We start from the raw sequence: 27,149 nt of genomic DNA, 5'->3' as shown, positions 1-27,149 counted from the left end.
CAACTGGAATAATGCAAGAGGCACACTACTTTAAGGGGCTGCTTCTACGGTCAGTCTGCGCACATGATGGTGATATCTCACGGCAATGCATGAGTCTTGTTCATTGAACCGAAGTACGACATTGTCGCCACGACGTGTTTATTCTAGTAAGTGTGAATCGAACTATAAGGGCTGGTGTTTCAAGTGTCCCGCGCCAATAAACGTAAATGTGCCGTACCGAAAACGTTGGCTTTGCTTCGGTCTTCGATTTGCGGGGCTTGGCCTATTTCCTTGGGGCTGCCGTCGGCATATTATCTCCGTAGAGCATGTAGTTGGATATCAGAGCGGTTTTCAGGTCTCGTCAACTCGAATTATACAAGAGGTGCACTACTTTAAGAGGCTGCTACTGCAGTCCGTCCGCACATGATGGCAACATCTCACGACAATGCATGGGTCTTATTCATTGAACCGAAGTGTTGTAACTGAACCGACAATGTCCGCACGACGTATTTATTTCTAGCAGGTGTGAATTGCGTTATCCGGACCCGTGTATGAGATGCAAGGCGCCAATTAAAGCACATGTACCGTACTGAAAACGTGGGATTTACTTCGGTCTTCGGTCTCCGGGGCTTGGCTTATTACTTTGGAATTGTTGTTAGCATATTCTCTCGGTAGATCATGTCTTTGGATGTCAGTTTGGTACGGTTTGGATGTTCCGGTACGGCACATATACGCTAATAGAGGTATATGTGCCGCACCGAAAACGCTGACTTTGTTTCAATCTTCGATTGCCGGGGCTAGGTCCGTTTCCTTAGGATTGCTATTGGCATATTATCTCGGTTGGGTATGTCTTTGGATGTCAGAGCGGTTTTTAGGTCTCGCCGATTGGAATTAAACAAGAAGTGTACTACCTGAAGAGAGTGCTACTGCAGTCCGTCCGCACATAATGGCAACATCTCACGGTAATGCATGAGTCATCGGACCGAAGTCTTGCAGTTCCACCGACCTTGTCAGCACGATGTTGTTAGTTCCAATAAGTGTGAATCGCATTATCCGGACTCGTGTGTGAGGTGCACTACGCTAATAGACGCATATGTACCGTACTGAAAACGCTGGCCTTGCTTCAGTCTTAGTTTCCCGGGGCTTGGTCCGTTACCCTAGGATTGCTGTTGGCATGTTATCTCGGCAGAGTATGTCTCTGGATGTCAGAGCGATTTCAGGCCTCGCTCGCTGGAAATGTACAAGAGGTGCACTACTTTAAGAGGGTGCTACGACAGCCCCTCCGCACGACATGATGACAGCATTTCACGGCAACGGAGTAGTCATATTAATTGAACCCAAGTGTTGTAGCTTAAGAGACATTGTCTTCACGATGTGTTTGGTTCTAATAAGTGTGAATCGCATTATCCGGACTCGTGTATGAGGTGCACTGCGCTTATAGACGTTAATGTACCGTACCGAAAACATTGGCTTGGCTTCGGTGTTGGGTTTCCGTGGCTTGGTCCGTTTTTTAAGATTGCTGGAAATGCTTCAGTTCAACCGACGTTGTTGGCTCTTTCTCTGTGTTCTCTGTTTGGAAATATAAATTAAAGCTTCACAACTGGAAATACATTAGGAGTGCAGTAATAAAGTAAATGTAGAAAGAAGTGCTATGATAAGGTACGAGTGAAGGCGTCTTTCTGGTCTGCGCGCGATGTGCCGTAAGTTATCAAATATTTGATAATAATGATCAAAATTATGTTATGTACGAAGGCTCAGCGCACGAACAGATAATTCGAGACACGAATGTGCAGAACTGGGATACTATTCTTGGTTTGTCGTATACCCGTGATTTGGTGCTTAGGTTGCCCTTTAAATACGTGTTGTAAATCATCTGCAGTCTGCGTGTTAAAAATCACGTTGCTGGTTTGTTGCTGAAATTATAATAGTGTCAGATGGTAATTTCTTGAAGATGACAGGCGCTCATGCAAGCAATGTGGGTAGCAATTGTCGAAACGACGAAATAAATAATGATTACTGCTTGCCGTTATTTTTGGTGCTTAAGTTGTTGTTTGGGTTGTATGACTTCTAAGTTGGGCAATCCTGCTAACGAGAGCTGGTTGTGCCCATTTCGTACTGCGCATAACCACCTGAGACGCCAGGCTGCTGCGTGATCGGGGCTCGGATGCCAACGCAGCAGGGGAGGGGGAATTGTTTCATCTTCGCAGAGCAATGCAGTCGCATAAGGTTAGCATCACTACATCTACTCACCGACGTTGAGTCTGGTACAATACTTTTCTCAGTGTATGACATTGAACTAAATTTATATGTTGTCCTTATCTACGTCACAAACCAGCCGCGTTAACACCGCCCCTCTCGCGGCTCCTCCAAAACAAAGTCAGCAGGCTACATAAATGGCGTGCACGCAATAGCAGTCTTCAACGACAGGGCCGCTGTAGGTTTTTGATCGGTTTTGATATTGCTTTTCAGGACCGTGTTGATTTTGTAAAAAAAAAACATTCGTTGGCAAAACCCGGCTAAAACAAAAGATAGATCTGAAACGTGAATTATATAAATACACCAGTAGAAGTTCTGCTCAACGGAGAACAAGAAACCCCGCTTTAGCTTTATACTCAGGTCATGATTCTGTGAAGACGCTCTGTAGATCGATAATGAAAATTCCATACTTCTGTTTGATGACTCTTTTATGCATGTTCATCACGTATTCAATTCGGATTTCTTTGTGGAGAATATGCTTTCTCTGCAATGCTAGATCCTGCCCGAGAGCCGGGTACCCGCGGAGCCTTGGTTTTCACATGCCCGAGCGAGTGTTTGGGATGGTGTTAAACGTCACCATTCTACGTTCCACACAAGGTCCATTTTTGATTGTTTCCAACACAAATTCGACAAAAGTGCGATTTAAAAACTGAAAAATAACTTATTCATCAACATATGGTTAATTCACATTATATTTAGAGGTACATGTAACGTTTGCGTCATATACTTTCGTATCAATTTTTCTCGTGTTACCATGATTTCTACGTGCAATTCAGAAACGTTGTATAGGGCCGTGTGCGAGATATTCTCCGCGCTTCTCCCTGCTGCGTCGAGAGACGCTGTTGTTTTGGGTGCGGGATTGAGCCCGGTGTGAGCGTGTTGGTGTCGTTTGACGGTAGGTGAGTTAAACATGTGCTGGTGAGCAGCAGCAGACCTGGCACTGAATGCATTGCAAGGAAAGATTGTGTGTGATATGGTAAACAGATTCGGCTGTAACTCGCAGGTGGTATCCCTCGTTCAGTCGTGAGTGTGGCGCGCGATGCTGTCGAAGTTGCAGGAACAGCCTGCCTTCATCTGACGTCGCTCACGGAGAACAATGTTTTACATTCTTTCCAGTGTATTTTTGTGGAGAACAAAATGCCTTGGGGCTAAAAACACCAAGAAACACCCAAGTTCAGACACTGGACTCTCCACAGCTTTGAGATGAATGCCATTGTCAAATACTGACATACATCCACATTTGCATAGTATTTAGGGTAGCTTTAGCCATATTGGCGCACCCCTGACAGCGTAACTCATCTTGTGAAACTGCACCCACAGCCAAATCTCTTCTTCACATTAGGGCATTCAACCAAGATGAAAGAAAATGTAGACAGGGATGAAAAACATCCAGATGTGTGCAGACAAAAGCACCTGTTCATATCTGAAAAATGTGACAGTGCACATTTCTGCCCGTTTCGTGGGGGCAGCCATTAACCACCTACACCTGATATTTCTTGACAGCCAATAGGTATCTACTTCAGATTTACAAAGATGAACAAGTTGGGTTTCTCACCTTCCTGAGGAGTATCAGCACTAGCTCTGGATCACGCAAGGCAGTAGGATACGCCTCAAAAGGCAATGACACGCGATGAACTGATGAGATTAGTTGTTCTACAGCCTCGACCAACCCCAAGCTTCAGATGTTGCAGCCAAGGTCATATAGGAGGGGTAAAGCTTCCATGGCATTTGTATTGTAAGCCATGAAAATCGTGGCATACATCCAGCCGTATGAATGTTTCCCTTAATATTCCTTTCAGTCCAATAACTATTGACAAAGATCCTTTTCAATCCTGAAAAACTCAGGGCCGGGCCAAGAGCCCCGTGGGAAGCGGGACCTCGACCGGGTACCCGCGCATGCGCGGGTTAAAGCTCGGCGGTTGGCCCCCCAGGCGCACGCACACCTGTCCCACCACTAACCATTTTCCTTTATCCCATAGCCCTGAAATGATCATGTGTGGTCGAAAGGGCTCTAATCCAAAAACCATACCATTCTGATAGATGATGAATTACCTTCGGACACCGCTGATAAACCGTACGCCTCCCCCCATACCATCCTGGAAGTCGCACAAATTTCTGGAAATTACATTGGGCACACGTCTAACCCTCCAGGCACACAAAGCGTATGTCCGAAATCGTTGCTGAAAACAGCTTGACGTCCTCGGGTGCCTTGCTATTCATATCTGGGACGTAGACCGAACGACGCTCACCACATTTTTTATCGGTCTCATCCGGTCAGCACTGCGGCATAACAACTTCCTACTCAGTACTACCTCGGCCAACCTTTGCAAACGCTTGGAAGCCATTCAATCAACCTGCCTGCGTCTGATCACAGGGTCCTTCCGCACGACCCCAGTTCTCGCCGTCCGTGCTGACACCAGCCGGCCAGCGCTGGCAGTCCGGTGTTACTTCTTGCTGCTTCGGTACTTCAACCAATCGCAAAGCGTGATGAACCACGAGGCATGCGCTCCTCTTAAAACCAATAGACCACACCCACAAAGACAGCAGCGGAGGTCGTGTTTCCTGTCTGACGTTGTCAAACAGGCGCGACGAGTTCTTGACATCCCATGCATTCGTGTTGCTCGTGACCCTCCATTGACGCGTTTCTGGCTTTGCGATGATCTCTTAATAGAGTATCTATTTGGATCTTTGAAATCGGAATTGTCTCCTGTTCAGGTACCGTCTGCCTTCCTGGAGTACCGAAATACACACGCCGAATCCGTTTTCTTTTACATCGATGGATCTCCTCATGGCGACCAAGTTGGTGCAGCAGCCGTCGGTCCTGACTTTTGGTGCACCGGACGTCTTCCAGACTTTAGAACGGTGTTCTCTGCGGAAGTATGCGCTATAAAGTGCTGTCACATACGTATGCCACATACGTTTTTGTATCAAATACATATGTCACATATGTATTTAAAAAATAAATGAAGACAAAAATAAGCTGCGTTTTACCTACTGCTCGTGACGTCACGTGACTCTAGTTATGGTCTTCGTTTCGTATCTCTAGGGAACCTGATAGTGGCGGAAGACCACCTTTCCCAGCAGGCTTCCTCAAAGAACTTCTGCAAGAAGGTCCAAGTAATCCATGAACAAACCGCATTCAGACATGTCCACATTAAGCTGTCAATGGGGACAGAAAAAGGCATGCACTGACTCAACGTTTTCGGCTGTCGGCATTATCGGTGTCTATCAAACATTCCAAAATAGTGTTCACCGGTGCAACCACTGGCGAACGAGGGTGTCTCTTGGGAGTACATGCTTGGCATGGGACAGGGCCATCAGAGCGCCCGTCGACCTGGCAGCAAGCTGATCAAAGTGCGGTTCAAATGTGAGATTTCTGTCCATCACCACACCAAGGTTTTTGACAGTACTGCTTTCAGTGATGACAGCTGATTTGGACTTGACATGCACAGGAGCCATGTTACGCAGCATGGCCTTTGTTCCGAAAACCATTAACTGTGTTTTTGTTGTATTGACTTTCATAGAGTGGTTGTTAAACCAATCCAATACAACTGACAAGGTACTCTTCATGGTTGCGACAAGATGTTGCATTGCACTTTTCTTTCCAGTAACCAAAATATGTGTGTCATCGGCATATTGTATCACTGTAGCGCCTTCTGAATACAACGCTAGATCGTTCGAGAAAATGGAATATAAGAGCGGCCCGAGGGCGGTACCCTGAAATACCCCCATCCCATTTGGAAGACTACGAGAGCGCGCAGTATGCCCTGAAGGATATCTGACCTGAATCTGTTGGGTGTGCCCGCAAAGGTAGCTTTCAAACCATTTCGTGTTAATATTGTTTTTATCAATGATGAGGTGTAACTTCTAAAAAGCTGCTGGATCTTGTGGAAAGTTACGAAATGTATGGACATGGACATGGCGGACACCATATTGACAAGATTTAGACGGCAATGGTTTCTCTTAGACTTGAAACGCGGGTTCCGTGAGTGTTATGGCACCCTCACCATTAGACACTTTCTGAGAATGTATGTAGAGCATTAACGTTATGTCAATGGATGGGAAGAATCGACTTCAATATGACTATGAGCTCCCTTATTTTCTGAGACGTTCCTCCGTCTATGTTTCGGGTGCCAACGCCAGACCTCGTATCATATTTGCAGCCCAACTTTTCAATTCACCTTCCGGCCGTCTGCTTTGAACTCTCCAATTTCAATGGGTGACGTTGCTTTGCTGCGTTTGGAAACGACTGCAAAGTGTTTGAAATAATTCCTGAACAAAATGTCTTTTATGTGAGTCCACTTCGAGTCAATAGTGTGGGCGTTGATGGGCATAATCATAGTTTTTACCTTTCGGCCGTCAGTCTTATACACCCATTTCAAAGTGTCAATTTACTTTCAATCGATGCAACTATCAAGAACACCATTTTAAGAAAGCGTTTGATATGGACAGACCATGCTTGCGGCCGATACGTAAAGACCTGTGTTTTAAGCCTATCACCGGCCCTATTGGTAACTCTTGTTCTTTTGCGTGCTTGTTGGGATAAGTACCGCTTTTCCACGTGTCATATGCGGTCGTTGGACTTGATTTTTCAGGTAAACATACCTTTCATGGTATATACATTTAGCCGCATCCACACCGTGTTCACGCTCGAAGGCTCGTGTGGGTATTGCGTAGGCCTTAACGCACGCCCTGGCTATGTGCCCAATTTATCCGTGGTGCTGCCCGTGAAAAGCTAGCCGGGCTAGAATATTTCAGATGCCGTTTAAACAGCTGTAGAATATCCACTACTCGCTGCACCGATGGAAGCTATATTGACACGTTTGGAATGGACAAATGATACTGGCGGCCGAAACGTAAACAGTTCGCTTTACGCCTAGCATCTTAGTAACTCCGAGTGGGTACACCCGAATGACATTTTGTTCGGGAGGGATGGGTCCAATGTCTCCATGGTGATAGCGAAGTTGCATGTATAGTTTTAAAATGGTATTGCTAGTGACATCATCTATTTCAACTATACTGTCACATTTGAAATGGACAATGGTAGCGGCCGCAACGTAAAGAGTCCGCTTATGTCTATCAACGGTCACTATTGGTAACATCGATTGGACTGATTTCAATGCAAGTATATTCATGAATCATTTGGACCTCCATTTCTTTCTAAATGTAGCAAAGTTAGGTCATGGAGTCAGATTGGTCATTTTATGGCAGGCGGTCGTAATGGAAATGAGCATTGGTTCAAAATGGTGATTTGGCGACGGGCGCTACCAGCCGGAAGTCGACTTTCGTATTCATTTTCCTGTACTGACGTAGCGTTTTCTCTGTTTTGAAATGTGTGACCAACGCGTTTTATGGTATATACACAGAACCGCATACAAGCCTTGTATCAGGCTTGCAGGCGGTTAGGTATTGCGTTGGCCTTAACGCACGCTGTGACTTTGTGCCCAATAGGTCATAATGGGCCTCGAGGAATAATCTCTCGAGGCTACAATGCTTTCAGAGTCCTGACCATGATATCCGACGTAATTGTAGTCGGTGTACCGTTTGCATTTGTAGTTTGATTTAGTGCTCGCTTCTCGTTTGTTGAGTCACTTAGTTTATTATCTTGAGGTCTAAGCTAGTGTTAGTCAATCCATGCTATTTTCGTATTCATTTTGTATTGCTAATTTTAGTCTCTGTTCTGTCTATTTCCGCTCTGTTTAGTTCTAGGTCTAGTCTGCCCATTTCCGAGGTTTCGTTGTTTCCCTGTCAGCGTTCACAAGGAGTTGAGGCGCGGTGTTGGCGATGGGCGGTCATCAAATATAGTGCACCTGAAACCTCCGTTACTTCGACGTGGCGGCCGTCTACATAATACCCAGGCTGTTAGGTATTACGTCAGATAGCTGGGTACATGGAACGCTGCTCCTATCTGCCCAGTTAGCAGCACTGGTCCCCGGGAATAGCCCGCCAGCAAGAATATATGCCTTATCATTTAGGCGGTTTTGGGAAAGTGTCGGCTAGTGATTTCACTGATGGAAACTGTACTGGCGTGCTTGAAATCGGCAGAAAATGCTGACGGCCGAGTGATGTCTGCTGAGTAGAGTCTGTAGAATGGTACAGTGGCAGACTCAAAAATGGTAGAGTCTGCTCACACCTATTACCGGCCTTATTGTCAACTCTGCTTCTCTTGTGTGCTCGTTGGGATGCGTGTTTCATTTCAACCTGTCATATGTAGCCGTTGGGCTTGATTTTTTAGGTAAACATACCTTTCATGGTGAATGCATTTAGCCGTTTACACACCGTGTTTCACGCTCGAAGGCTCGCGTGGGTGTTGCGTAGACCTTAACGCACGCTCTGGTTATTTGCCCTGGAGGCCGTGGTACTGTCTGTGAAAAGCTAACGGGGGCTAGAATATTTCAGATGCCATTTAAACAGCGTTAGAATAATGTCCACTAGTCGTTGCACCGATGGAAACTATACTGACACGTTTGAAATAAGTAGATAGTGCTGGCGGCCGAAACGTAGAGTCCGCTCATGGCTATCGCCTGCCGTATTGGTAACTCCGAGTGGACTGAGCTCAATGACGTTGTGTCCAGGAATCATTTGGAGCGCATCGCAGTAGTTTATAAATGCAGAAAAGCTGTGCCATGCGTTGAAATTCCACATTTCGCAGCAGACGGCCGGAAGGTAAATGGAAATGTTTGGATGGAAAGGCAATATGTGGACTGGCGCTGCGTGCCGATACCTAGGCAGAGCAACGGGTCAGAAATAGGTGTCGCCCACACTAATTTTGCATTCCATTTTTTTATTGGTTGCCACATGATAAATCTCAACAATCTTGGAGGGGGTGGGGGGTGGGTGGGCGCGAGATGTCATGAAACGTAGAGATCCCACGTTTCTACGCTAGCAGCCCAAAAGGCACAACGTGATTAATTTCTCCGTCCCAAATGTGATGGCTTCTATCTCATGTCATGTGTGACTATTATGCTACAATTTCAAGCAAACACACGTTTCATGGCATTCACATATAGCTGCATGCGAACCTCGTGTCATGCTCACAAGTGGGTAGGTATTGCGTCGACCTGAACGTACGCTGTGGGTTCGTACCTAATAACCAGCGTTGGTCCGCGGTAGTAATCTGCCGAGCGATGCATATTGCATTTATTCTCTGACCATTTTTTAAATGATTTCAACTATATTCAGTTTTTCAGCATCATTCGACTCTGTGAATTAATTATTTCTGACATTGATATGTGCTTACGGGCACCCATTAAATAATGAAATGTACATGGATGTTAATGTAAACATTAGCATAGTAGAGGCATGTAGTGATATATATATATATATATATATATATATATATATATATATATATATATATATATATACATCTGGGTAGTGTTATTTTTGACAACAGACACGAATCTCGCAGAACTTGCATGCTTGCTTCGCTGTGCGCTTGTGCGATAGGGGTTGGAGTGTTGTAAGTGATTAGTGGAAATGGTGTTCTTATGCTGTTCTTGTAGGCGTACATTTTCATGCCTCGACGTTTTGCGCGCCACCCGTCCGGGACCAGAGGGGCTTCGCGCGCAGAGCGTGGGAACGCGAACCAGCCGGCCATGGTCAAGGTCTTCCCTCCCCCCCCCCCCCGAGCGGGTCATGTCCATCAGGTCCAAACAGGTCCATCAGGTCGATGGGTGAATGCGGCTCGACTCGACGATCCGACCGATCAGCTCACGTCGTCACAACAACGCCAGGTGCTTCCCCCAGAACAGCCATGACGGCGGCCCACCTGCCAAAATCATCTATCGCGCCAAGGGAAATGGAGGCGAGAGCGGGCGATCGGCGAAACAACATGCGCACAGGAGTGCGCAATTAGCATGTAGTAAGGATGTTTGCTGTTTCGCCCCAGCAGCTCCCGCCGCGCCTGCGCCGCCGTCTCCGCAGGTGCCATCAGACGAGCCACGCCACGTAGGAACTGGGCCAGAGGGGACGCGCAGGGCCCGCCCGAAGCGATAACGGGCGGGCATTGCGTCGTCGCCAGCGACGCCGCGCCCGAGATCTGGCCCATGGGCACGTTGAGGGCCGGACTCTGGGAGCGGCGCATGCCGGCCCGGCGACGCATTGGACGGAGGGGGCGAGGCGGTAAACCCATGGGATTACACAAGAAGACGAAGGCGGGCCGACAGGGTTGAGAGGTGGCTTAAATCGGTAAAACATCACGCGAGAGTCCAGGGAAGATTCAACCCAGAGAGGGGACACGAACAGTACAGTGCCAGTGAGTGCGGCCGACGCCCACAGCGGCATCTTGAGGTCGACACTCCGAGGCCCCAGCTCACAGCACCCGGCTGTGACATTCGACACGGCGTACGACGGTCGCCGACGACAGCGCACACGTGAGTGCCCAAGCTGTTGACCCCCCACCCCTCCCATCCCACCGGGCCATGGACGACTGGCGCTCCAAGAGTGTCCTTTCACCCCGCTCCCGATCAGGCGGCGCAAGCCGTGGTTACCGGATCCCTCCCGCGGAGCTGGGGAAAGGGGAGGGGCTCGGGCGTGTTGCACGCGGCTCGACGCTGAGCCCGCCTGAAGCGATGGACTGGTGTGTCGCAGTGTGTGAGTGGTGTTTTTTTGCCTCGTTGTCTTTGTGTGTGAATACAGATGACGGTTTGCATTGCGATGGTTTAGTCAGGGAGCGAGGCTGGATGAGGTTGGTTCGGGCGGCGAGAGGGTATTCGGCCCGGCGTTGGGCGGTGCTGTGTCCGGGGCCCTGGATGCATGCTTGGGCGCGGCGGCCCGCTCGTTGACACGCCCCGTAGGAGTCCGGAGTTGCCGGTGGAGGAGGCCATGCAGAGGCGCTGCGGTTTGTCTGGGCCCTCGCCTGGCCGCCGTCGCGGCCAGACGCGGCGTACGGGCCGCCCCGACGCGCAATGGTGCTAGAGCGTGGGCCAGATAGACAGTTCGCCTTATATTGCTCCATTCGTTGTTTTGTCAATAGTTCAAGGTGGCCGGACCCTCACGGGTTCGATCCAGTGCGCATGCGCGGCTTCTCAGATGATCACGTTGCCTTCTCCCCATTGGTTGTTGATCGCGTTGCCTAGGCCGGTGGACTGCATAGTCCCGCGGGACTTCCGCACAGACCAAGGTTCGTTTTCCCCGCCAACGGGGCGTTTGGTCTTCCGCTCCCGTTGTCGCTGGTGTGGGTGCGTTTTTTTGTTTGTTTTGTTTTTTTTGCTTTGGACGCCGAATTCCCGCCGTTGCACCGCCGGCGCGCATGCGCGATCCGCTCACAATCGCGCTGCCCTTTTGCCATCTATTTGATCGCCTTGCCGGGTCGACGGACGGGATGGTCTTGCCGTATGCCCGTATATGCCTAGGCTCGCTTCCCGTTCAGGTGGTTGCTCGTTTTCCATCTCTCCCCTTGATCCGCCGCGGGACACCGAGCTCTTACCAAGCTCCGTCCGGTGCGCCTGCTCACTCTTCGTTATGTGCATGCTGCTCCACCTCCTTCGCTTGACCACTCGTCCGTCGGATAGGTCAGCTGGGCCAGTGAGGTACCCGCGCGTGGGTGAAGTCGATTGCTGTTTTTTTGTGGATTCAGCTTTGCTGCTTTTTATTGTCCTCTTTATTCATTTTTTGCCGCTCGCTTCGCTGTTTAATAGGTAAGCGCGGTCTAGCTCCGCTCAGCGCACGCGTTACACGGATTCCCTCAGCGAGCGCGCGTATTGCCCGGCTTCTACCTTCCTCTCCATTTCGCTAGGCCTGGATCGCTCTCTGGCCAAATGATGCACGGGGTTCATGTTTGGTTGGCGAAGGCCCATCTCGTCCGAGAGGGATCCGATACGGACGCCGGAGGTTCGGTGTGGGGGAGAATGGCATCGAATTGTGGTGTGAACGGACAGAGCAGTCCACTGCTCGCGGCTCACCGGCAAGCGAGCAGCCCGGCGCGGCTACGACAAGGACGAGGAGCCAGACGACTGTAGTCCTGCTTTTACACGGATAGACGTTTGTGGGTAGCGCGGCTCAAGACACAGTTGCGCTCTTTTTTCGAGGCGGCCGACTCGTTTTATTGTTTCCCACTTGTCCCCAGGCGTGACGGCCTAAAGAGGCATTGGTCATGATGTGGCCCAGGACCCGTGGGGACCGCCCGGGATGCTTGATTGCGCATTTCGGTAGCGGAGTCTATCCGTGGTGTTTCCGCCTTGGGAGAGGACAGGAGTCAGTCTGCTCTCTTCCGACGTGGTGTACGCCGGGCCTTATGAGCGATTGGTGACGGGATGTTCGGGACGGATAGGGATCCCGCCATCGATGCTCATAGGGAAAGCGACGAGGAATCAGGTCGCCGGACAGGCCGGTCAGGCCGAGTCTCCAGAGCGCGCCGAGGAGACCGTAAGGCGTGGTCGCAGGTCGCGCCGGGTGCTCGTCGTCTGCCGAGGGGCTCCACCGTCCCATAGAGCGCGCTGTCTACACCCAGGCCTCTGAGGGGCGCGCCGTGGGGCGGTGCCTTGCAAAGCCTGCTCCGGTGGGGGGGAGGCGTGGGCGCAGAAGCGCCAGAAGCGACGCCTCCGTGCTGGACAAGGCGCTGCCCAAGGTGCATGCGCGGCAGCGGGAAGCTACGAGCCGTGGGTGTGGCCGTGTGAATGGTGAGCCGCCCATCGTGGACGGAATGTGGAGAGCGTCGTCCGAACAGGGAGCCGTGTGCTGGAGGTAAGACGAGGAAACGAGTCACCGTCCAGCTTCGGACACCCGGTGTCGGCCTAGCAGCTGCGTCGGTGCCAAGCTGGCAAATTAACACGATACACTTTAAGCGGGGCTTGAACGTGGCTTTATGGCAAGATCGAAATGTGATAAATGAATTTAACTTAACTTAACGAGGACCCACGCAGACGAGCCAATTACAATGACAAGCCGCGGGAAATAAAGGGGGGGGGGGGGGAGCACCCGTGTGCGTACCAAGAATGAATGGGATGATGTGGGCGTCAGTGTATGCGAATGCTTGGAGTGAGTGTGATGGGGCGCCGAGTGCATGGAGTCTGCGTGAACTAGTTAAGGCCGGGGGCTCCCAGGGCCATTGCCCAGTGGGCTCTTGTCAATATAATTCGCCAGTGCGTGGGACACTTGCCAGTTGGGCGCATTAGTATGCATGCTGTTCCGTTTTTGCCCCAATTAAATATTGTCGCAAGCTTAAGGGTGGAAGTGGGGTACCGTGGTTAAGGGGGCACAGCCATGGGCGGGGAGACAGCCGTTCATGGTGCCTGACCGGATCCACCATCCCGCCAATGTTCCGGTCACCCGCTTCATCCTAGCTCTGTGGCTCACATGAGTGTGTGTTGGTGTCGGGTGCACCGGAGCCACAACGTGCCGAGCCGTGCGCTAACATCATCGGGTTCGTATGCCGACCAATGGGTTCCTCATTATAAATTCGCTCTTGTGGGACGGCGTGAGAGCGGCAGCCGGCGGCGTACAACATCCAGCGGCGGCCAGGCGGCCGCGCACGACGCCCACCGCAAAGACCCCCCCCCCCCCCTCACACTCCGGACCTAACACGGACTACACGCCGCTGTATGCCCCATCACACATCACGCTAATGATCTTCGCAATGTTGTTAATTGACCAACCTCTTCTCCGCTGCCGTTGCATGGGAAGTCGAGGGGTGCTGAAAAGTAAAATACTGCATAATGGCAGTCCAGCCATCAACATGAGCTATCAACACCATAAAAGCGCATTAACAGTACACAACGAGCAATACCATATACTTGGCGATTCGTCAGAACCCAGCCGTACAGCCATTCTCATCATTCCGATGCCCGGTTATGCACAGGCTATTAGACACATGATGGGTCATCTGAACTCGCAGCTACCTACCACAAATCAAACCAAGGTTAAGAACTTTATTCAAGGCCGGTTAACAATGCACGAATCACCGCCTCAATGCGTAACTAGTCATTTTCCGTTATTCGTCGTTTGCCTCCATGCGTGAGCCCCCGTATGGTGGTTTTTCCGTTTAGATCTGATTGGCGATTTGGATCTGATTTGTTGATCGGCGTACCATTTGGGTCTATGGCTGGGAATCTCCTTTACATATTCCGCACTGTTATTTCTACGTCTTATACAACCGGTGCCTCTTTGGCACGAGACATGCGTGCACTGGCCTATGATGATGCCTCTGCCCTCTCCCCACCCAGTCTCTAAGCGCACGCCTCTTCAAAATTAACGGACACGCACCATTCGCTCCCTCTCTCGTGACGCATCATGTTTAATGCCGACAGTATCATAATACTCTGGCATTTGACGGGGTGTCGCTACATACGGTCCGCTGCTAGACGCCTAACGCCTACTCTATCGCGCATCCTACTTCAAGAGAATTTGCAATAATCGCCACAAAACTGCTCTCTGCTGCCCTTGCCCTGAGCACACCTCCATTACTAAAGACTTCGTAAATCGGTGGAGCGAACTGTACTTATGCAAAACTTTTGCTATCTCATCCACGTTATGCATTCCTGTATCATTGTCACACATCCCCCGGTCTTATTCGATGCCGGGTTCACCGCAATCTGGCCTATGCTGTTACGGCGATCGATGGCCTTGGCAGATCAGCTGGTCGTTCGCGCCATTTTCGTTCGCGCCAAATCGCCTGTCGTCAAGCACGTGCACTTCGGCGTGTGTATGAATATGTTCCAATTGGTCGGGCGGGAGAAATTTCAAAAGCGTCGAAGCCAACCACCGGACCGGTCTGTGGATAGATCGCGACTTGGCGCATGGGTTGGTATTTGGAGGCGGGATCTAGGTGAAGTCAAGCAAGGAGCAAGCAAACATGGAGGGAAGCGAATATATCGCCTGCCATGGCTGCAATTATAGCAACATAACAACTAGCTTGTCACGAAGCATCATTGCTGACACTCGATGCAGCAATAACATAAAATGCATGACACAGCAAGAAGAGACACTTTCGAGAAGTTTCACAAGAGCACAATGCTGGCACCGTTCGCTAACGGGGACGCTTCTACCCGGAACGTAATTCACTTGAGCTACCATGACCTCTTAGGCCGCCACTAGACCACTCCTTGACGCTAATTCTGATGCATGACTTAGCCACATGTTCATTGAGTAGAGAAATGCATTTACATATATATATATATATATATATATATATATCACATATTACATACGTACATATATACATTTCAGTTAGCTCGAAACAGTTCTAAAATGGTGTCCTCGAATGACTGCACCGGAGGAAACCATCTTGATCCGTTTCAAACGGGCAGATAATGCTGGCGGTCGAATCGTAGATAATTCGTCTATGCTTATCATCGGTCATGATGTTTCAGAGTGGACTTAGCTGTTCCTCAATCATTTGGGACCATTTGCAAAAGTTTGTAAGTGCAGCAAAGTTTGATCATGCAGTGAAATTTAAACTTCATTGCAGGCGGAGTAAGGTTTGGTAAGGTTACAAAAACGCTTGGTTGGAAAAGTGATTCCTCGACTTGTGTTAGCAGCGGACTCATGGCCGGAGAAACGTGTCAGAAATGTGAGGGTCGCCCAACCTTATTTTGTACTCGAACGATTCGTGCTAAACATTCACGGAATGGGGGGGGGGGGGGGGGGAGGGAGGAAAACACCCATGTAACCGCCGTTCTTTCACCTTTGAGACAAAACACACTTTTATTGATTCCCACGTCCCAAGTCTGTTGTTTTCTCTGCTACGTCATGTGCAACAACCATAATTAATTTTGTATAGGGAAACACTCACTTTATGTTACACACATATAACCGCTCTCAAGCGTTATTGTAGACATTGCAGGCGGTTAAGTATCGCGTCGATCTGAAGCTGAAGTAGTATATATATATATATATATATATATATATATATATATATATATATATATATTACAACATGATTAAATGCCAGATAACATTCATCTGCTGTTCATTATTCAGTGAGGAACCGCAAACATTTACAGATATAAGAAGCCATTAACCTGTAGAGTTAAATGATGTTGATAAGACAATAGTATTAGCCTTATTTCTCGCAGAAAAACCAGGACAATGGGGATATAGTTCGGTTTATATTTCGGCAACATATCTCTATTGAAACAATAGTAGAAGTTTGCTACTGCTCTTGTTTTTTAATTGCTATTGCTATTGCTATTTGAAGGCTGCTTCTGCTATTGTTTCAATAAAGCATGTTGCCGAAATATCAACCATACTTTATCCCCATTGTCCTGGTTTTTCTCAGAGGAATAGGGCTAATTCCACTGCCTTATCTATGTGAGTAATGCTCCTCGCTAATGCACTGAACAACACGTAATTCTGAATGGTGTTGAAATCATTTTAAAAATGCTCAGAGAATGCGAATGCAAAAAAATGCAATATGCATCGCTGGGCAGATTACTACCGCCGACAAACACTGGTCATTAGGCACAAACCCCCAGCTCACGTTCAGGTCGACGCAATACCTACCCGCTTGTGAGCATGACACAAGGTTCGCATGCAGCTATATGTGAATGTCACGAATCGTGTGTTTGTTTGACAAATGTAGTGTAGTAGTCACGCATGTCGAGAGAGAAGCCATCGCACTTGGGACGGGGAAATCGATCACGTTGTGCCTTTTGGGCTGCTAGCACAGAAACGTGGGATCTCTACGTTTCATGGCACCCCGCCCCCACCCCTTCCAAAATTGTTGATATTTACCCTATGGCAACCAACGAAAAAATGAAAGGCAGAATGAGCATGGGCGGACACCTCTTTCTGAGCCGTTCTTCTGCATAGGTTTCGGCACGCAGCGCCAGTCCACATATTACCTTTCCAGCCAAGCACTTACATTTACCCTCCGGCCGTCTCATGTGAGTTCTCGAATTTAACTGCATGGCATAGCTGTTCTGCATTTATAAGCTATTGCAAGGTGCTCCAAATGATTCCTGGACACAACGTCATTGAGCTCAGTCCACTCTGAGTTAGCAATAGGGCCGGTGATAGCCGTGAGCGGACTCCTTACGTTTCGGCCGCCAGCACTATCTGGTGCTGGCACTATCACAGCACTAAGTGGCATCACCATAAGAATGTAAACCACGAGTACGTAGGTAGATGCACACACACCGTAACATTGTCCCGGAACGTCGTGAGCAGCGGGAAAACACAGCCCGAAAAACGTGTCCCACTGAAAGTTGTCAACTGATGACCGATTCATTCGTCCCAGTGACGTCATCAGTGGGATACAGGACACGTGATATTACGAATACCTGCTTGATTTTCAATGTTGTCATCATAAGTGGCTGGTGAATCCTGGTGATATTGTGAGAAGTAAAAGAAGTCCATTCTTTACATTTCTACCAGTGACGTCATGAGGAGCACAAAACTTGTCATTGGGATGATTTCCACTGCCTGGCAGCGACGTTTCGTCAGCTGATTAGCCGGTCCCCATTACAGATCTAGGCCGACGTTCTTCCCTCCGCAAACATCGTCGGCCGGAAGGTGAGCAACATCTCACAATTCAAGTGTCTTGCGACTGAGAAATGTGATAACACTTAATAGGCACAAACAGACCAAAGATGCGGCTAGCACAGCATTGCCAACTTTTGGTACAGCATCCTAAATCTGGTGTTAATCCGGATCCTGGCATACTTATAGTATGTGCCGATACCTACTAATCAAAACTTTGGAATACCTGGTGTTCTATTGCCTTGGGTAGAACCGTCCGATCCCAAGAATTGGCAACATCGAGCTTGCGTGAGAATAGAGGTAGTTTCGAAACAAAGTCTGCATAACGTCAAGTATACCATGTTTGATGACGTCAGTGGCACAGAAGTCTCTCAATTAACCAGCTGACTTCTACACACGCCATTAGTTTAAAAAGTGAGCATGTGTTGGTGGCGTGCGGGTGGCGATTGCCGGTGGGACTGAGAAGAAAATATCCATCATTTCTCTATTCGCACACATTTCTGGAATGAACAGTGAGTCCTGGAACAGTTTAGCCTGATCAGAATGTACTATTTTTGCATGTATGATGATATAACACGGGCTTTTATGTCATGCGGCGTTTGTGGTGTATTGCATTTCATGACCAGGCTTGTCCCAGGCTGTGTTGTCGTTAGATAGCTTTAGGCTTGTCTGTGCCTTTTTTGCGTAGTGGCAGAGTTGAACAGCTCAGCTTGCATAATTTGTTCTCTCTATAGAGGCTTCTTTTACTTTTGCACCTGTACGGCCGACGGAGGGAAGAGCTACGCAGGCTGCAGGGTTCGTGTCTTGTCGTGCTGGGGAAGTGCGGTTAGGCATCTGCTGATAGAGTAACGTCACTGAAAATTGTTTTGCGTCGATCGGAGTTCTTTTGGGCCGACTGAAGGCGATAAGGCATTTGCTAGCATTATGATGTCACTGGTATTTGACTGGGTATGTGACGTCACTGGTCGTGAGGTTTCAGGACTCCTTTGGGTTAAGTAAATGCCTTAAGACATCATCTGACGATATGGCCACCGGTATTCGATTAAACATCAGGCGCAACAGGCCTTATTCCATATTTACCGTTCATACCTATCTGCTGCAAGGATTTACGTGCCGAATAAAGGTTTCGCAGAATCACCTGAATGTGTGACGTCACTGATCATTACTTGATATGAGTGCACTTAGGCCCCACGGCCACGGTGAATGCCCCACTTCCGTGAAGTATCACCGGATAGCGTGACGTCACTGGTATTCGACTTAGTATTGGTCGCAACAGACCATGCTTCATTTTTACCTTCTTACCTGCCTACTGCAAGCATTGGCGTAATGAATGAAAGCTACCGAATCACCTGAGTGTGTGACGTCACTGGTCATGAGTTTCACCGGCGTTTTTGGGCTCACTGAAGGCTACATGGTATCAGCTAGGCACGTCACTGCTATACGACTGATTGTGTGGCGTCAATGATCGTGGGTTTTCACGGGCTCTTTTGGACCGGCTGGGTGCCGTAACGCATGAGCTGACGATATGACGTCACGGATATTTGGCTGAACATCAGGCAACGGGCCATGCTCCATCTATACCTTTCGTACCTGTATACTGCAAGTATTGGCGCGCTGGAGGGGAGATGGGCCGAATGTCCTGTACATGTGTGACTTCACTGGTCATGAGTTTTTATGGATTTTTGGGGGCCAGCTGGAGGCCATAAAGTATAACCTAACGATGTGAGTCACTGGCATTCGACTGTGTGTGATGTCGCTGGTCATGAGTTTGTACGGATTCGCTTGGGCCGCCCAATACCACAGAACATCATATCCCGTGAAGCATCACGAGATGATATGACGTCACTGGTATTCAATTTCACATCAAGCGCATCAGGCCATGTTCCATCTTTACCTTTGGTACCTGTTTATTGCAAGAATTGGCGTGCCGAATGAAGGCTCTGTCGAGTCTCCTGAGTGTGTAACGTCACTGGCCAAGAGTTTTTTACGGGCTCTTTTCAACCCCCTATAAGGTGTAATGCATCAGCTGACGATATGACGTCACTGGTGTCCGACTTAACATCAGGCGCAGCAGGTCGTGTTCTATCTTTGCCTTTCGCACGTGTAAAAGTATTGGCGAGCTGAATGATGGCTCTGCCGAATCACCTGAGTGTGCGATGTCACTGGTCATGAGTTTTTACAGGTTATTTTTGGCTGAGTGAAAGCCATAAGGCATCTGCTAACGATTCGTCGTCGCTGGTAATCCACGAGTGTGTGACGTCACTGGTCATGAGTTTTTACGGGCCTTTTTGGGCTGACTTGAGGCCATTAGGCATCAGATAACAATATGACGTCACTGAGGTGCAATAAGCCATGTTTCATCTTTGTCTTTCGCAGCTATCTAGTGCAAGTATTCGAGTGTCAGAGAAAGGCTCTGCCGAATCACCTGAGCGTGTGGTGTAACTGGTCATGAAATTACACGGGTTTATTCGGGCTGACTGAAGGACATCAAGCATCATCCGACGATGTGACGTCCCTGGTATTGAGCTAAACAGCTGGCGCGACAGGCGATGTTCGTCTTTAACTTTCGTATTTGTATATTGCAAGCATTGGCGCACTGAAGAAAGGCCCTGTGAAATCTCCCGAGTGTGTAACGTCACTGGTCATGAGTTTCTTACGGGCTCTTTTGAACTCCCGATAGGACATAATACATCTGCTGACCATATGACGCCAATGGTATTCGACTTAACCTCAGGCGCAGCAGGCCATGTTCCATCCTTACCTTTCGTACCTGTCTACTGCAAGCATTCGCGTGCTATATCAAGGCGGTGCCGAATCATCTGAGTGTGTAATGTCACTGGTCATGAGTTTGTACGGATTCACTTGGGCCGCCCAAGGCCACAAAGCATCATGTCCCGTGAAGCGTCACAGAATGATGTGACGTCAGTGTTATTCGACTAACATCAGGTAGAACAGGTCATGTTCTATCTTTACCCTTCGTTGCTGTCTATTACAAGCATTGGCGTCTGAATGAAGGCTCTGTCGAATCTCCTGAGTGTGTAACCTCGCTCGTCATGAGTTTTTCGCGGACTCTTTTGAGCCCCCTATAGGGTATAATGCATCAGCTGACGATATGACATCACTGGTGTTCGACTAAACACCAGGCGCAGCAGGTCATGTTCCACATTTGCGTTTCGTAGCTGTAAAAGTATTGGCGCGCTGAATGATGGCTCTGCCGAATCATTGGAGTATGTGACGTCACTGATGATGAGTTTTTACGTTTTTTTTGGTCGAGTGAAAGCCATAAGGCGTCAGATGACCATATGACGTCACTGGTAGTCCTTTGAGTGTGACGTCACTGGCCATGGGTTTTTGCCGGCCCTTTTGGGCCAACTTAAGGCCAGTACGCATCAGGTAACAATACGACGTCACTGATATTTATGTAAACATCAGGTGCGATAAGCCATGTTTCGTCTTTACGTTTCGCACCTCTCTACTGCAAGTATTCGCGCGCTACATAAAGGCTCTGCCGAATCACCTGAGCATGTGGTGTAACTGGTCATGTGTTTACACGGGTTTACTCGGGCTGACTGAAGGACATCAAGCATCACCTGACGATATGACGTCACTGATATTTGACCAAGCATAAGGTGCAACAGGCCCAACATGCTTCCATATTTACCTTTTGTTTCTGCCAATCGCAGATGTTCGTGTGGTGACCGAAGGCTGTGTTGGATCAAGTGAGTTTATTACAAACTGGCCATGATAGGTCAGGTCAGGTCTACAGGTCCATACAGGTGTACAGGTTCAAGATATCTTACAGGTCTACAGGTCCGCTGTATGTGCTTCGTAGGCCGTGGTGGCGTGCAGATCTGATCAGATGCTGACGGCCGAAAGGTAAAGAGTCCGCTTATGCCCATGAACGACTCTGTTGGTAATTCGGGATTGGCTTACTGGAATGATATCTTGTTCAGAAATGATAACATCCTTTCGTCCACCATATGAGGGAAATTATCTGCACATTCTTAAAATGGTGCGATTGGTAGTTGCAACGATTGAGACTATATCGGTTCTTCATAAGTGGAATATATGGTTAGCCTCATAAATCATTTTGTTAGGTATTAAGCTGTTTATGTTGGATGTGTCATTGAACAGGTCCTGCCACCCTTGCTTCTGTCAGCTACCTCAGATGGACCTCGATTCGGTATGCCCTCTACCTAAATGGGGCAGTTGGCCCACACATTTGTGTGTGGGACATCCCTCTGTCTGTTGTTCAGGCATCTATCTGATCAGGTGTTTTGCTTTGCTTCACCAGGCTTGGGACACATATCTCACTGGGATGGGATTACCTCTTTGTCTTGCCTGTGGGTGCAAATTTATGGTTACTTTTGTACTGTCACGTGCATGCCCGTTGGATTTTGAGAAATACTTGTACCCATGATAGCTGGCTCTCTGTACTCATGTATCCTCCTTGCATCTACCAGTGCATGTCTGTCACATCTTGAGCTGACCACTCCCACAATTCCCAACTGACCTATGGGGACAACAAAGTTGAATTCCATGCGATCCTAGCTTTGGTTTTATGAGCCAAAGTTCTGGTAATTCAATTTTAGTGACCAATCAACTACATTAGTGTGGTGGCTAACTTTTTCATTTAAGCCATATCTTGGCAAAGGCATAAATGACCAGGCATAGGAAATCATCAGCATGTTCAGGTGCTCATGTAGATACACTAAGAATATGCAACAAAGATATAATTTATGCCAAATTATATCATTTTCTATTAAACTTTGCTTCCCTCTATCCACAGAAGGTTGCTTCAAACTTTGCCTAACCTGTTCTCTTTCTGACTTGAGGTGGCCCTTCACTAACTGTCTAGGGCAAGTGCATGCATGCCTGGTACCATTCATTTCCTGTGTGGGTGTTAGCTGATTGTACTGTTTGCATGTACAGTGTGTCTGTCATCTTGTTATGACAACATGCACATAGCTCCATTCATTGGCAATTACCCAAAGAGCTGTCAGCATGCACAGTGTACCTGCGCCACCTTGTACTGCATGGACCCGATCTTGTACTGTCATCATGCATGGGTGAATGTATGTGGACTCCACCTGCTTCTGATCTGTGATGTCTCCCCAGCCTCCTCACCGGCCGGCGCCGTCCCGCTCGCCGGACGAGGATGAGGGCCTCACGCCCGGCCCGGGCGCCGGCGTGCGGGTCGAGGAGTTCGCAGAGACGGTACTAACTGAGATCGGTGCGCAGCTGGAGCGACTCTCGGCCGGCGCCGACACCGTCTGCGACGAGAAGCGCGCGCAATTGGTGGCGTTGTACCGCCGCCAGCCGCCGGCGCCAGCTACCGCCGACTGCACGCTGACGGAACGACTGTGGGGCGCCACAGGCGTCGGGGGCGGCGGCGGCGGTGCGAGCCAGCCGCCACCACCGCCACCACCAGACCTGAACAAAGACGACGTCGAGTTCGTGCTGCAGGTGTGCACAAGCAGTCAGGAGGACTCGGCGCTCGAGCAGGATCCGATCCGCTTCCTGAAGTTGGCCGAGGCGGTGACCGACGGCGACCGCGCCGGCGGCACCGACTGGCTGGATGCGACGCCGGCGCGCGGCGCGCCGCTGCGCCAGTGCGACCTGCTGCGCTTACGGAGCAGCGCGCCGCCGCGGCCAGCCTCGCCGGCGCCGGCCGGCGGCGTCGGCTGGCTGGAGGCGGCCGACGTGGCGCCGGCGGTCTGGTCGGACTGGCGCGGTGGAGGAGATGTTTTGGACGTGCTGGACGTATCGAGGCCGCGCTGGGACGCGCCCTGCCGTAGCCCGCCGCGAAAGAGCTCAGACCTCCGCTGCCAGTGCCGACCCATGACACCAGACTCCCGATATCGGATTGAACCCCCTGTTCCAGGGATGGCCTCCAGCACCAAGCGTTTGGTACTAGAGCTGACAGCCGGGCTGTGACCAAAGAGGTGGTTGGTGAGACAGGATAATTGGACGGTGGAGCGATGGCTGGTTGCTTCGTTCATTATGTACTCTTGGTTGTGGTTCGGAGCGTCCAGTGCTTGTTCGATCGAGATGGGAGTGTAATGCGATCGTTGCAGTATGCTTGTTCAGTGTTCATAGATCGTGAAGACGCTGTGTTTGCGTTAGTGTAAAATTACATATGATCCGAAATTATGGAACGTTTAAGGATGGCGTAAGGGTTCGCTGGGTTTTGGAGTGGATTTGTGCTTTTATGTCCCCACTTTGTGTGAACGAATGTTTTAGTGGAATGCATTGTGACCTGCAAGCGTCGATGACGTATTTGTGCGTTGTGTTCAATTTGTTCCTTCACAAACTGCCTGCACAGTTCTGTTTATATCTCATGGGGTTGTTAAATATGTTCTGATTTGGTCGGGCATTGTGAAACAACGGTAGCACTGAGCAACCGCATGGAGCCGTGATGTTAATAGTCGGTAATGCAAGCGGGTATAATGCTCGCAATTATCATTGTGAGTGTATGGTTTAGCGAAATAAAGGACTGATACCTATGGCGCGGCCAACAAGTACTATAAATAGATCAAACTCAATGCCCACATCCACGCTTTCACAGCAGCTTCGGTAGTTTTTTTTATGTCGCGCAGTGTGGCGTGGCAGCCCGGCACCCTCTCCCTTTCTTTGGTAGTGGGGCATGACACGACGCGTGGAGATGCACCTGATGGATGAGACGAGGCACTTCTCACTTTCCTGCCTGCTCTTGCAGCACCTCGAGCACAAACACTCGCTGAAGGCGAGCGGCACGGGCAGAGGCGCGCACACCACACGCGAACGCGCACGCCAGCGCGTGCTCACCTGCATAGCCACATGTACGTGCGCACACGCCGACTCACACGCACATAGGCGCCCCGCGCCCATTCTTACATGCCCGGCTGGAGGCGACAGTGCCGGGCGCTGCTTCGGTAATGCGGCCGTGAGTCATGCTGGGTGCTCTTTTCAGATGGCCGGTACCGCTGATCGGATTGAGGGATGGGCCGACAAGTGGTCGGCGGACATCATCCCGTTCCACCAGGGTGATGTCAACCCGTGCCTCATAAAGTGGTGCTTCAAGCTGGCGCACGACGACCAGCCGCGCAAGTTCCTGGTGCCTCTCTGCGGCAAGTCCGTCGACATGATGTGGTGGGTTCACGGCTGCTCTGCGCGGTGGTGTCTCGCGGCTCTGCACGTTGGTTGGCGATGGCTGACGCCTCAGGCCGGCAGCGCGATGTACCAGGGACCCGAGCCAGCTCGCAGTTTGGGACACATTCGTGGCGCGAAACATGTGGGCGACTTCGCAGCGCGAAATCAGCGGCGCCATTTTTTTGAAGGCGACGACTGGTCTGCCTGCTATCACTATGGATCATATCACATCATATGGATCATATCACTATGATGATATGATCATATCACTACACACATCATATGGATCATCATATGGATCATATCACTATGATGATATGATCATATCACTACACACATCATATGGATCATCATATGGATCATATCACTATGGATCATATCACATCATAGGACGCTACCCTATGATGAGCTATCCACCGCACGGGACCACTAGTGTTGAAAGTATGTTTCTTTCTCGCTGTGTCGTGGGACAGCAACGCTTTCCCCTGACCCAATGGGACAATCCGTCACAGGCTGTACAAGAAAGGGCACACCGTCGTCGGCATAGAGGGTGTGGAGAAGGCTATCGTCCAGTTCTTCACGGAAAACGACCTGAAGTATACGAAATCGCCCACCGGAGCTGGACAGCTGTTCCAGGTACATGTGAACCATCGCGGTACCGCAGATGTTTACTGAAGCCACGTAGTTTTGATGCGCGATGGAATCGTGAGAACTCCAGGACAACACTTCAGTTGTGGGGATGGGATTTGCTCCAGTGTTGTTTATCGTCGTAAGATGTTCGGGCAAATGTCCAGAAGACGGTCTTGAATTTTACCAAGGCTGTGGAATTTTCGTAGAAAAATTCGCCATATGAACGTAAAGCACCAACTCACACGTAATTGGTCATTTAGCCAAAATTATGATCAGAAAAGGGGCGGAGGCAGATGTCAAAATTTCTCCTCAGCTCAGAATTTGTACGAAATGCCCAAGAAATCGCCAAGAATCCAGCATAAAGCTTTCGCCCAAGGGAGGACGTTTGTGGCCTTGCCGTTGGCTACGTCCCTGCTCGCGACTGGGGACGCGGTGACGTAAACGCAGCAGTCATTCACAACCGTTTAGCTGGCCCAGGGACACATCATTACCGGTATACAGCACACGGTCGTGTCACGTGACTGCCGCCGCTCATCGCCATCGTGTCACATGACGGTGCCTGCAGACAGCGGACGGCCGCCTCCAGCTGCACCAGGCCGATATCTGCGAGATGGATCCGGGGCTGATCGGTCCCGTAGACGCCATCTGGGACCGCGGCTCCTACGTGGCAATCTACTGCGAGGACAGGCCCAAGTGAGCCCGCCGGGTAACGACGCTAACAGCCTCAGACGAATGCGTCAGGTTGCAGAGGCAGTGGTGCTGTTGCATCCCACCACCTTGTCTCCCCAGTTGCAAATGAGGTCTCCCATATACGACAGAGCACATATGCATCTGTGTGCAGGGAACTCTCCCAACCTGAATCAGTTTGGTGATGAATGACTCCAAATAGAGGAGGAGCAAAGAACATAATGCGGAATAAATGGGTATCGTGTGCGGAAACTGATTCTAAGCGTCGGCCACCCTTTCCAAACCTGAAAGAAACCGAGAAAAAAATGTTAGGAATTAAAAAAGGCGTCTGTTTCCCCCATTTTCACCATTTTTAAACAAGTGGTGATCGAAAGGTGGCAAGCAGTCAGCGTTCCGCGATGCCCTTTGTCGGTTTGACCCCAGGCTTCACCTGGTGATTCACCTGGACTCCTGCACCAGGTACGCCAAGTTCATGAAGGGCGTGATGTCGCGCAAGTGCCATTACCTGCTGTCGGCGGTGGAGTACGACTCCAGCCTGTTCTCCGGGCCGCCCCGCCATCTCTCCGAGGATGACATTAAGAACGACTGCGGTACGGACCGGCCTGCTGCTCTTCGGGCCGCGTGCTACGTGATCGAGATGAGATGGGACATGCGTCGCGCATTGCTGCTGACGCGCGCGATGCAACTTTGCCCGTTGCCCGTTGAGATACTTTCCGCCGTTTCTCCTGTCTGAAACAATTGGTAGTAAAAAATGCATGTTGAGAGAGAGAGAGAGAGAGAGAGAGAGAAGAGAGAGAGAGAGAGAGAGAGAGAGAGAGAGAGAGAGAGAGAGAGAGAGAGAGAGAGAGAGAGAGAGAGAGAGAGAGAAGAGAGAGAGAGAGAGAGAGAGAGAGAGAGAGAGAGAGAGAGAGAGAGAGAGAGAGAGGAGAGAGAGAGAGAGAGAGAGAGAGAGAGAGAGAGAGAGAGAGAGAGAGAGAGAAGAGAGAGAGAGAGAGAGAGAGAGAGGAGAGAGAGAGAGAGAGAGAGAGAGAGAGAGAGAGAGAGAG

General features: G+C 49.7%; 1 protein-coding gene across 1 annotated transcript; it reads left to right on the top strand.

Moving 5' to 3' along the window:
* Nucleotides 1–18,078: 18,078 nt before the first annotated feature.
* LOC119098074 (putative thiopurine S-methyltransferase) lies at nt 18,079–26,693 on the top strand (the record flags this gene model as incomplete). Its single annotated transcript, XM_037221005.1, is given in 5 exon segments — nt 18,079–18,167; nt 24,608–24,786; nt 25,299–25,422; nt 25,982–26,109; nt 26,563–26,693. Coding segments are annotated over 4 exon segments (562 nt in total), but the record flags the coding sequence as incomplete, so codon positions are not given.
* Nucleotides 26,694–27,149: the final 456 nt, after the last annotated feature.

The sequence above is a fragment of the Pollicipes pollicipes genome, unplaced genomic scaffold (genome assembly GCF_011947565.3).
Source record: "Pollicipes pollicipes isolate AB1234 unplaced genomic scaffold, Ppol_2.1 Scaffold_2555;HRSCAF=2994_pilon_pilon_pilon, whole genome shotgun sequence".
In the NCBI taxonomy this organism is placed as follows: Eukaryota; Metazoa; Arthropoda; class Thecostraca; order Pollicipedomorpha; family Pollicipedidae; genus Pollicipes; species Pollicipes pollicipes.
The sequence above is the reverse complement of the archived record's forward strand: the minus strand, read 5'-3'. Positions and strand labels throughout refer to the sequence as shown.